The sequence below is a fragment of the Apteryx rowi genome, unplaced genomic scaffold (assembly GCF_003343035.1).
Source record: "Apteryx rowi isolate R43461 unplaced genomic scaffold, aptRow1 scaffold_5, whole genome shotgun sequence".
NCBI classification, from domain to species: Eukaryota; Metazoa; Chordata; class Aves; order Apterygiformes; family Apterygidae; genus Apteryx; species Apteryx rowi.
Genome location: NW_020450760.1, coordinates 3,516,403 through 3,528,452, shown reverse-complemented (window position 1 = coordinate 3,528,452; position 12,050 = coordinate 3,516,403). Strand labels below are relative to the sequence as shown.

At 46.8% G+C, this 12,050-nt stretch overlaps 1 protein-coding gene across 1 annotated transcript in view; it reads right to left on the bottom strand.

The window, feature by feature from the left end:
* The window catches only part of CCDC85C (coiled-coil domain containing 85C), a 119,417-nt gene extending 107,710 nt beyond the window's left edge, over window positions 1–11,707 (bottom strand). Inside the window, exon 1 of the mRNA XM_026079580.1 lies at window positions 10,842–11,707. Within this exon, the coding sequence (XP_025935365.1) occupies window positions 10,842–11,553 (712 nt within the window). The 5' untranslated portion in view covers window positions 11,554–11,707. The remainder of the gene's footprint in view (window positions 1–10,841) is intronic.
* Window positions 11,708–12,050: the final 343 nt, after the last annotated feature.

Below are 12,050 nucleotides of genomic sequence, written 5' to 3'. Positions count from 1 at the left end.
ACCTTCAGCCACTCTAGAAGAGCCATCTCCACAAACAAGGCGTACATTATCGTGCTTCAGGACATCAAAGAGGAATAAACGTGCAGGCTTTAAATACTGATCCACATGTTTTAAGAGGTGTAACAAGCAGTTAAGAGGATGAAAAGGGAAAACTCCAGGAGGAAATTACACTGCAAACATTATCAGAATTGGAAGACAGAAAGCCTGCTGTACTGGCTGAAATACCCAATTGGTTTGTAGCCTCAAAAATAAACATTGCAACTAAAAGACTGAACAATTGAAATAAAGAAGGCAAGTATATAACGTGTATGTAGCAGCAAAGGGCAGGGGTATCAGCAGTCTGCAAATCAGCAGACAACTGCCTCACCCCAGTGCCGGGTTCGAGTTACAATCAGGATAACGAACAAGGGGACACTCTGTCAGAGTTTTTCACAATATGCCATCTTTGTGTGATGCATGGGCCACTGGTGAAGATCATATAACCTATAACTACGTATCACATTCAACAGCAAACAAGCTTTTAACTCAGTGGAAAGGGATTAAAAGCTCCATAGATCCAAAGCATAGATCAAAGTTATATTCAGCTGCTGGGAAACACACAAATATGAGATGGCAAGCCCCAGTAAGGGAGATAAGAAAGAGAAATCAGGAAGACAAAAGAATACTGTGCATCACAAATGTACTTTAAGATTGTACGTAAAAATAAGTTTTTTCTTAATACCTTTGCTAGGAGCTGAAAAAGATTCAGCATCAACCAAAATAAGTAATTTTTATTACCAGTACTCTGTCAGCATCTGACCATACTATTCCAGCATAAAATGGTGGACTGGTATGTAGGTTTTCCTGAAGTCACTTCTAGTACATCATGCTAAAAACAAAAATGGGAGGAAACCAGTGAAAACATCAACATGACAATGGTGAATAGTTGCATGTATACGACAATGGGTAGTCCTCTGGCTAGACAAAAATCAAGTAGACTATTACCTCAATAGGACAGATTATGTCCATTTTTGGAGATTAAAGATATTATGAACCTCCTTTGCATAAAAGACTAAAACAAGTGTGAAGAATCTAGGTCTGAACTCTATTCAAGTTGTACAGTGTCTCTGCAGTAACTTCACTGGGCACGGAGAGATACCATATTACTAAATGGTCTAGAGCCAGATACAAAGTCACAGTCATCCTTCAAGAAGCACAGAGTGACAGAAGTGGCATTTATAGGACAAGGCATTATCAATAAGTGTCACAGAGTGAATGAAATGTACCTTAGCAAGTAAAAAATGGCACGTGAAAGATGGATGCAAGCCCTCCAGAGAATGTTTAGCACTTAATGGAGAGTCAGAAACTAGGCATGCAGGATTTAACTTGCATTTGTGATATGCAGCAACCTGTCAGCAGATGATCCAGGGCAGAAGATGTGGATGAGGACAGTTTTTAAATCTAGTCAGCCCCAATAGATCAGACAAGGATACTGACAGCAAGCCTCTTGCTTGCAATGGTTTCCATAGAAATATTAAGCTTTGGGGACTGCAAATGCTGTAAGGCTTACTTTTTTTTTTTTTTTTGAATAATGGCTTGTTTTTATTGATCAACTTAGAGAGATTCTTTTATCTGCTCCCTTCCTTTCTGTGGCACCCTCTGTCAGGACAGGACAGAGCAGCGTCCGCCCTGCAGCTCTCCCTGCTGCGCTGAAGCGGGGCTCTCAGCACCAAACAGCTCCGTTTTGTTATTCTAGGAAGTATGGGCAGGTCAGACAATGCTGCCGAATCCACAGGCATCGGTAGGCCTGGAGCATCCTATTGCTCCAGAGACAGTTTGAAACAGCAGTAGAATATCTACTCTTCTGTCCTCTCCTCAGCCCTGCTCCATCTACTTGCTCCACAAACTCCTCCTGCTTTCTCCTGCAAACATTCAAATGCCACTGACTTTTCTGCATGAGAATGAATTCCCAGCAGACAGGGAAGTTTGGGGATGAAGTGGGGGGAAAAGGAAGCAACATGCAGCCTTGAGTTTCATTGCCTGGAGTTGGGGACAGGGCAACAGCTAAATTCAGATCGTTCCAGATTTGACTGAACTAATTCTGCCGGCAAGTCTGGGTTGATACAACCACTTAGGGCAGCTAACATGTCACTCTTTCATTTGCAGCTTACAGCTGGTCCATGCCCTGGCCAGTTGCCCTATGACCATAAGCCCATCACTCCTCCCTATTGCTCCCTCCATTAGAGACAATGGAGAGATCTCCCACCACATCAAGACTACACAAATAGCTCCAAAGTTGAGGCATTCAGTCCTACGAACCTATAGGAGAACCTCACTGAACACAGTGGCCTAATTCCCCTTGGATTTAGGGCTGCTTCAACCACACTGTAAGCTCCCTGGAAGTGGAGGGTCTGTAGTCACCTGCTAAGCCAAGTGACACTATTTCAATATTGTCAGTACTCAGCGCTGTAGAGTGCCCCAGTCTCAAATCTAACTGATAAATTAACCTGTCCATAAATTAATATCTACTACATCACGGACACTCTTTCAAAAAGCACGTCTGCAGGAGAACCCACATGTAAGCTGACCACGTGGCCTCACTGGCCAGAAGGAGGAGGGAAGCACCACCAGGGCAATGAGGGAGACAGACTGCCAGCTCCCAGCGGCGCAGCATCGCATGGGCACCGGGTGGCTGCCTCTGTGTAACAGAAAACCTGAGAGAGGGCAGACGGGCAAGGACCCGCTGCTCTCGCTCACAGTGACCTGCCCCTGCCCGCCGTGCCGCAGAGGAGAACCGCTCGTGGATATGGATCTGCCGTATCAAATGCAGACCTCGATTACCTGAAGCGTGAGTTGCCCGAAGAGCATTTAAGGTGGGTCAGACTGTGTCAACGTTAACACCCTTCCTCCAGCCCCATTTCGCACATGGCTGGACTGCACGTTGCCTCGGCAGGAAGCAGCAAGGTGAAGTCTCAGCAGAGCTGCCTTTTAGCAGGCACGGACACTGCGCTCTTTTGCTAGAGCAGGTCACTGCTCAGAGATGTAAGGAGAAGTCACTACAAGCAACGAGCTTTCTGAGAGGGGCAAACACCAAGGCAAGAGGCAGTTTAAGGAAGGGAAGACTGCACATATGCCTCTATGCATGGGGACGGAGGTAACCTGGCATAAACGGTCTCAGCCCAGAAGTGAGCAACTATAAAAGTATTCAAAATAACCTGTACAGCAGCCTTCAATTGCCATGGTGATAAATGTTTCCTAATGCCTAGGAAGAGCCGAGTCCTGAATTCCGCACACCTCATTCACTAACAAAAGCACTCATTATAAAAAAAAAAAAAAAAAAAAAAAGAATTGTGGCCATTTTAAGCCTTTCTCAGCTCAAGGGCTGCTTTACACACTCCCATTTCAATGGGGAGCACTGTGCTCACACAACTGTTAATTCAGAAGATGGAGCTAGCCTGCTTTTTGCTTCACAATTCAGTAGGCAACAGAAAGACAGATTCTCTGAGACAGTGTTACTTTTTCTGCCAGGAGTTATCTATTTGCAGAAGTGGGTCAACTTCCTCTTGGTGCGAGCGCCCAGCAGTGCTGCGTGCAAATTTCTGCCCGCTCCGCGTGCGGGGGAACCTCTGCACATAACTATTTCTGGCAGCCAAGCGTTTCATGAATTGCAGCAAGCTAACCACAAGGGAATGATGACATTAGGAGACAGGGCAGGATGAATTCTGGCTCGCAGACAAAAAAGTCAGGTTAAAAATACAGAATGCAGATGCAATCGCTGCAAATCCTCGGGAAAGCTGGACATAGGGCCCCAAACCTCCCCTGCTGCATGAGGCCGCCATCGCCACTGCTGTGTGTTTTGCAGCGGGATGCGTTACAGCTTGATTGTGAGCATGGGAAGAACTTCAGCATTAACCAGCCTTCCTGGGGTCAAGTGTTTTCAGTCTATTTTAAATGGGTTTGTAAATCTTTTCATTTGCCTTACACCACACCTCAGGATGTACACCAAACATTTTTGCCCGTTTAAGCCTCTCACCTACATCTTGCCCATCAATGAGATCAGCCATTTTCTATCTTTACTTTGCTTCCAGAGCATCTCCCAAGGGCAGCCCGAATACAGAAGGATGCTGCAGGAACAGCCAGGGGGAACAACATCAGCAGGCGCTGGTGTGGCTGTGTTTGTGCGAGATCCAAGCCCTGCTCCTTCCCCAGGAGAAAATGACCCCAGCACCAACACATCTGGGCCCTCCTGCCCTTCTCCTTCATGGCCCCACGGCTCCACCAAAGTCTTAACGCTCAAGCTCTCAGAGGCAACACTTCTAAGCCTCGTTCAGCATTAGTGTTCGTGCCCCTCATCTCCTCACACACACCAAATACAACACATGCCAGGGCTGCATTTTGGGTTCCCATGCCTGCCACTTAATTAGATCGCCATTTAATTCAATCCTCAGCTTTATTTGATGAAATGCCTCCAGAGAACCAAATCATTTACATTTAACCAACACAGCTTATTGCTCTTATTTTGATTGCGTTTGACAAATGTAAGTGGATAATTCCATCAAAGGCCCATAGAAAATTGCCTTTTAATCGATACAAGTTTTTTCCTTCAACAGGACAGCTGAGAACAAAAGGTCTCTTTAGAAAATTGAAAGACTAAAACAAAAGAAGAATGCAATACTATAGAGCATATATTTCCAGATAAGGTCCAATTTTCCAGTTTAAATGTTGCGAGCCTTCTTTTCAGAAACACCAGCTACCCTCAAGTTTCAGAGTTTAAAGGGCTGACACACATTCAACACCCCAGCAGGGAGGGAGATTGAGAAATGACAATGAAAAAGATACCTCAAGCTGAGCACTCCAACACTGAAACCCCTTAGATGAGTGGACAACAACTGCTGGCTGTAAGAAACTCAAGCTGTAGTCTTAGTGTCTGAAATCTCAGCATTTGCAAACCTATTAGCAGAGCTCAATAAACTTATAGAAGAGATGGAGACAGGTATTTCTACAGAGGTCTTACATTTAGTATATCGACCCAGGGCAAGTTTCCTTGTTTAATTACATGTAACTACCATGTAGCTGCCTACAATATCGGAAATACTGTCATGTTAAATATAGTAGTATCAAAAAATATATATATAATGCAATATGCAGAGGATGAAAAGTGCTATTGATATAAGAAAGATAGTAATTTGTCAAGTAGCCAAACCCCTACTCCACACCTTAACGTTCACAGGGCCATTTAGCTTTGATGCATCTCCCTTACGGAGAAGAGGACTTTCTCTGACACGAGGGCCAGGCTGCTTTGCCGACTCGACATGGGGACTGCAAGGGTTCATACCTGACTTGAGGGAGAGAAGTGAATTCCTGCCTTTCACCAGGGCTAGCACACCTGCATCGCAAGAGTGAACGATGGTTACTACGACACCTTGACTAGCATTCATCTCGCCTGACTTTAGATGATTGCCTATGAACTAGTCATCTATGCTGCCTTCCCATCAGTGGAGAGAAAGGGCATGTTCAGCGTGCAACTCTTCTTCTCCTAAGGTAGACATAGGTTGTGTGAATCGTGACATGGAAGTGTCCCTTTCTCCCCACTGCCTATAAAGGGAGCCCAAGGAGCCCAAGGTGTTGAAGTCTGTATTGTAAATACCTCAAGTTAAATGAGTAGAACCTCACCCATTACTTCTGCCCCTGCATCTTCTCTTTTCAGAGGCCTCACTAATGTGTCCTAGTAAATATTATGTATATTGACTATAAATACTCTAATAAAAAAAAAGGACCTTGGCCTAAAGGGTGTGAGAAGAAGAGGAGAAATAAGTACAGAGTGGCCGCACTAGATCAATATCAGCCCACAGGGAACAGCTATTTCTCTTTGCCACCATTTTAAATGTAATATATTGTACCCGCTAGGTAAATATGTGGACGTTTACAAGTGGGAATCAATAGAACTAGAGATCTTCCCACACCCTCACCCAGAGAGACCATTCTTCTTCCACTGGAGCAGATAGCAGTGATAGGCTATTGATTAATGCCTCTGCCACAGCTGGCTATCTGCTGTGGCCATGGCTTTCCTACAGACCTTTCTGACCACTCCTGGTTTCAACTGATGATGTTTTTAAGAATGCTTTTTAGAAACCTATTCATGTTGATAAAGAATTACATTAACATTTTACCCAACTGGAATAAAGTCAAGGAGACATTGGAAACAGCATCACTAATTTTGGGAACCCAGAACAAACAGCGTTAGTGGAAGCGGAATGAAAAGTTCTAAAGACAAAATTTAGCCGACGGGGGGAAGAATTAAAGCCTGAAAGCCTTGCGTGCACTGGATTTTGTCCCACTTACACATCAGCAGCTAGCGTGTTTGCATCACTCCAGGCTTGTAGCGTAGGTGAGGAAAGGCACAACGTGCACTTATCCTTGTCTCAAGGCAGCGTTAAGCTGGACTGGCAAAAATCACACCTTGCATGCCTGCAGTACTGTAACAGCACTGGCGACAACTCACCGTGACTGGCACAGGCACAACCCCTGCGGACAAGGCTGATTTGTTCTGCACTGGCAGCAAGGGCACATTTGCTCCTTATTATCAGCTCTCCAGTGTCCCAGATGTGGACACAAATCCTGCTGAAGACAATTGTCCTCCTTTAGACTGTTACTGGTTAAACAGTCACTTGAGTCAGATCTAGAGACACCTAAAATTAGTGGAAGCATTTTCTCTGACTTCAGGGATCTTCTGAATCACTCCTCCCAGTTGTCCCACATACCTTACAGTCCAGAAACATGTACTAAGATACCTGAAGACTTTTTACTTCCCCTAGGTCACGTTAACGTGACCCAATGCAGCTCTTCTTTTTTTTTTTGGAAACTTTATTCTGGCAGAAAACAAGCAGTAGCAAAGGCAATAGCTCCAACTGGGCTGCCTAAATCCAGAAGTTTGGAAAGGCTGTGCCCATACACATAGACTCCTGCTGTGCACGCAAAGTAAGCCCAAAGCACTCTGGCAAGCAGAGCACAGCAACTGTGCCTAGATTTCTGTCCCGGATCTGTGGGTAGAGCCCAGTTCCCATCACGTAGCTTGGAGGTGTCTCTATCCCTGCAGTCAAGGTTCACTGCTTATATGCGAGTAAGCAGAAAATGGAAACACCATTTACTTTCAAGCTTAACAGACTTCCCCTTCGATCCCAGCAGAACTTCCAGAGCTGTGTAGGATTATGTATGTCATCCAAGATTAGCTGATTTCACAGTATCAGTTCCCTTATCTTCCATGAGCAGTTACTTGGTCATTGGGTTCCAGGTACTGGCTTCCAAAAAGCCAGTTATAAGAATAAACAGACTTTGGAAAAGTGAAAGGAAGATGGATCACAGATTCCTAAAAAAAAACAAAAACTGACTGGTACCATTTATACTGAATACAAATCTAGAGTTTCAAGTCTATATCCTCATCTTAGGCCAGGTCACTGGGGCCAATAAATCAAGCCCTGGTTTACCAAATCACTTCAAAAGGATTGTTCAAGAGAAGGGAAGGAATATTTAATCCACCTTTGCTTGCCAAGATTTCATTAAAAAGCTACCTTCCTAGGAGCATTTAACAGCTGCCATGCTCTTGACTCCTTCAGAAAAGCATTAATCAAGTGAAACCATCCTGCTTAATACCTAGAAAAGCAGAGCACTGCATGAAGCCTGAGTAGAAGGATACCGCTACAAGAGAAAGCACATTTTATGATTTTCTAGTTCCCTATAGTATGTAAAGTCATCTAGCAAACAGGTCACTGTACCTTGCTCTTATCAGTTGTCCAAGGCTTCTGCTGCGCTCTTTCAGTACAAACCTTAAATTCTGCCCTGGATCTGCCTCCGCTCTCCAAAAGAAAGCACGTGAAGGCTGTTCATTACTGTATTAGTTGTGCTGGCCAGGCAGTTTCTGCTTTATCCACAGACAGTGTTTTACAGAAATGAGACAGGAGCAAAGCAGACAGAATTTTGTAACCTCTAAATGCAATGCCTCTCTTTCTCCTCTTCCTCCCTTCCATTCTTACTCACAGGGAAAAAAAAATCATCAGCAAAAGAGTATAAAAAGGCTAAAATCTAAATTGCACCTTCATGCACTGAAAGCAGAGAACGTGCTAGGAGAAATGGTGAGAATCCCACGCTGCAGAGGCTGCTCAGGGGCAGCTCCTCCACCGACCTGACTTTCTGGATTCTTTGTGTTCACCTGCCCCGCTCTTCCACATTGTGTCCCCAGCTTAATGGCAGCGCCGTGTGGTCCCAAGCAAGCTTCCCAGCCAGACTTCTTGCTGTCAGTCAAACAGTGGCCAGATAAGCTTTACATTTGCATACGTATTCACAGGCTTTTCCAAAGGCACATTCAGGGAAATGGCCTCGCTGAATACTGATGCTATCTGAGAATGACAACTATTTAAATCATTTTACAGCTTCACTACCAAAGTGGAGAGATCGAGCTTGTTTGCATCTTTACAGGGATTATTAGCCTAAAGAGTGCTGATCACATCTGCCCCATCCTCAGTCCTCAGAAAGGAAGTCATGCAGGTTGGCTGTAGAGTTAGCTTCAGTACTTCCTATAGAGACCATCTTCCACAGCTCAGGTCAGGCACCCCTTAAAGAGAAGTCACTAAAGCCTATGGTCATTTCTGAAATTTTTGTGTTAGTCCATACTGCTCCTTCACAGGCAGAAGCATGAGGAAGGTTGCAGAAACATGCATGGAAACATATGCATGTGCTTTACTATAGCTCCCTGCAGTTTCCCTCTATAGGGCAGGACACTAGACTCAGCTCTCGGTCATCTCCAGATGATGCAACTGGGCTATGTCCCACACAGCATTTGCGCATGGAAACGGGGACCCAGCTCTGCAAGCAGAGACCTTCCTCTTCCTCCACACCAAAATAACTGAATTCCAGGCAAAGCTTCCCATGGTGCCTCACCACTGGGTTTAAGGAAGAGCTCTGAGGCCTTAGCAGTATCTCAGATTCACAGGAGCCCTTGGTTAACAGGAATGAATTCAACTCACTTTGTCCAAGACAGCAGTGCAGTACCGGAAAGGGATTTGGTCTAAGGTTTATAGAAGAGAGCTGCAAGGCCCTTCTGTCCCAAAACAGTAATGGCACATTCAGTATCTACCACGTGCACTGTGGGCCTCTGGGAATAACAATGCTTTACAAAAATAAAGTCACATCAGGAGCAGAAGCTATCTGCAAATTAGCAAAGAAGATATTTCTAATTAATACAACACAGAAGAGGGAGAGAAGGAAATACAATTTTAAAGATGCCTGCTGTATCCCGCAACATCTGATGACCAGATCACCGTTTAAACCAGCAATGCCTGTCTACTGGGTTAGGTGGCTGTAACGTCTCCAGCCATGAGCGGGGAAACACAGCTGCAGCAACCGAAACGAGCATGGCAAATTCATTCATGAACACACCACTGGGCTGATCAGTGCTGCGTAGCCTCAGATCTCCTGGGGCACTGAGGACTTGCCATAAATCACCAAGACAAGTACCAGCACTCCCTGGTCCCGCCAGGACCACCTAAAGCTCTGGGAAGAAACCATTACTTGGCAGATGCATTCAGCCGCCCTCCTCCCTAGCACCTTGCCTGCCCTCTCATCTTCTCTCCCTTTGGACATTCATGGTCTCTCCTGCGGCACAAGCCAGAGCTGAAAATCAGTGGGAGTCAGTCTCCCGGGCTCTCCATCCCTGCTGGCTGGCTGACAGGACTGAGGGGGCAGTTTCTGCGCTTGGAGAGGGGGATGTGTACTCCTAACTAAAGACTACTCCTCTCTGGTTGGAAAAAGGGCTTAAGAAGGCTAAAACTCCAGGAGTCATATCTAAGGATTTAGACTGGTACCTGGTTTGATTCCTGCTAACCCCCTCAGCCAAACTACTCCTTTTGGATGTCAAATTTGAAATTTGGTTGGTTTCCAGATTTCCCCTCCTCACCCTTTTAAAAGAAAAAAATCTCCATTTTAAAGACATTCCAGGATAATCCAATATTATTATTTTAATGCCTGATCACTATGAGACAACAGGAGAAACTTTGCTGGACTACAGACTGCCAGGGAAGGCTTGGCATGATTTGACAGTGGAGCTTGTTTCTAACTTTAATGACTAGGCTGAACAAAATTATGAATACAATATCCCTTCAAAAGCAATCTCTTTGCTATGAACAAAGCTTCTGTTTCTGATAGGGAGAGCAGGGAAGCCCAGTTTCACCTAGCCAAAACTGTTCAGCATGCAACAGCCAGCCTGTCCCGAGAGCCCAGGGAGCTAACAGGTGATGCTTTATGTGGCAGATCCGGACTTCAATCAACTGCTTCCAAAATCTCATCCAGGTTTTTATCAATCTCATCGAACTAGCATGCAAACAAGCCAAAGATAAAACAAAATTTTTAAAGGAGAGAGGAGGAAGAAAGGAAGAAATAAATGTCTATTTAACTCTGAAAATACAGGTTCAGTCTGTACATCATAAAAAAAAAAAAAAAGACAAAGAAAAACAGAAACCCTCCAGATAAAAAAGCCTCCATCCCTCAACCCCAGACATCAGTAATGCAGCCGAGGAACACCGCACTCAGTGCAAGCACCACGGAGCTGCTTGCCCCTGCGCCGGGTGAGCACCACCATATGGGTGCACCCACCCAGCCCCTCAGACCACCTCGACCGCTCTTCCAAAGCCCTTGGGGTCACCAAGGAGCTGCGGGGGGTGGGAATGGCTTGGACACAACCCCCCAGGCATCCCTCATCCCACTGACAAGGGGGGATGAAGAGACCGTCCAAGGGCAGAGGGATGCAGGGCAAAGCTGGTGGCACCTGCTGCGAGTGGGATGAGGAGAGGGGAGGCCGGGGAAAGGCTCACCATTGAGACCGTTGGGGATGCTCCGGTGGTGAAGGGGTGCAGACAGGTCATCCATAGACCTCCGCATGGCCCCGGCCTTGCTGTCGCCAGGTTTGTGGTGGTGGAGGTGGTGGTGATGGTGGTCGGGGCTTCCCGCACTGCCCGTGCTGGAGGTGCTGCTCCCGTCCCCCACGTCCCTGGTGCCCGACCCACCGTTGAGGTTGGTGAGGCTGGCCTGGCTGTCAATGGAGCTCCGCGAGCCGGCCCCGCTCCGCTCCTCATCCAGCATGAGCACCATCTCCTTCAGCTCCACGTTCTCCCTCAGCAGGGTCTCCTGCCTCGCCTCCAGGTCCTTCAGCTTCTGCTGATACATGCCCACCTCCTTCCACATCACGCTGGCCGTGTGCCTCCCGAACCGCTGCCATTCCCTCGACAGCTTCTTGCCTTTCTGCCTGTCGTCGTCCAGGAAGCAGCAGAGCTCCCTCAGCTCCTGGTTATCGTCCTGCAACTTCTGGTTCACCTCCTTCAGCCCGCGGATCTCATGCAGGTGGAGCTGCAGCCGCCGGTTCACATCCTTCATTAAGTTGCCGTGTTCCACCATTAAGTTCATCTTTTCATTCTCCACTTTCCTCAGTCTTTTCACTAGCTCTTCCTTGCTCCACCTCAGCATCTCCTCTTCTGAAATTTTGCTCAGGTCTTCTTTAGACCCCTCCAGGGAATTTTTTGCCATCATCTGTGCCTAGACAGCGTTTGTTCTTAAACAGTAACAAATGGTTCGGGTTATTTGGGTTATTTTGTTCGCCTGATTTCCTGGGACTAGAATTTACTGCAGCATCTTGGGGAAGAAAAATTGTAGTTCTCCGCCGATCGCTGGACAAGGAAGAACAGCAACGCCAGCCTGGAAGATCCGCTCCCCCACAGACCCCATAATAAAAAAGCAACCCAGGAAAAAAAAAAGGACACCTCCCCCCGCCCAGCGGGGCTCGGGTGGCCGTGAATCAGGGGCAAAGCGCTGCAGCCCTCGGAGCGAAGCCTCCAAAGGGAATCGGCCAACTTACCCCGGGCACAACAACTACGCGGCGGCCGGCCCCCGCCCCCGCTTCGCTCCTGCCACTTGTGCTGCCACCGCCCCCCCCAGCCCGCCGCTCCCCGGGAAATGCGCGCAGAAAACCGGCACCATTAATCCCTCCGGCGGAGCCCGCCTCGCCGCTCGGGCCGCAGCTCGCACGG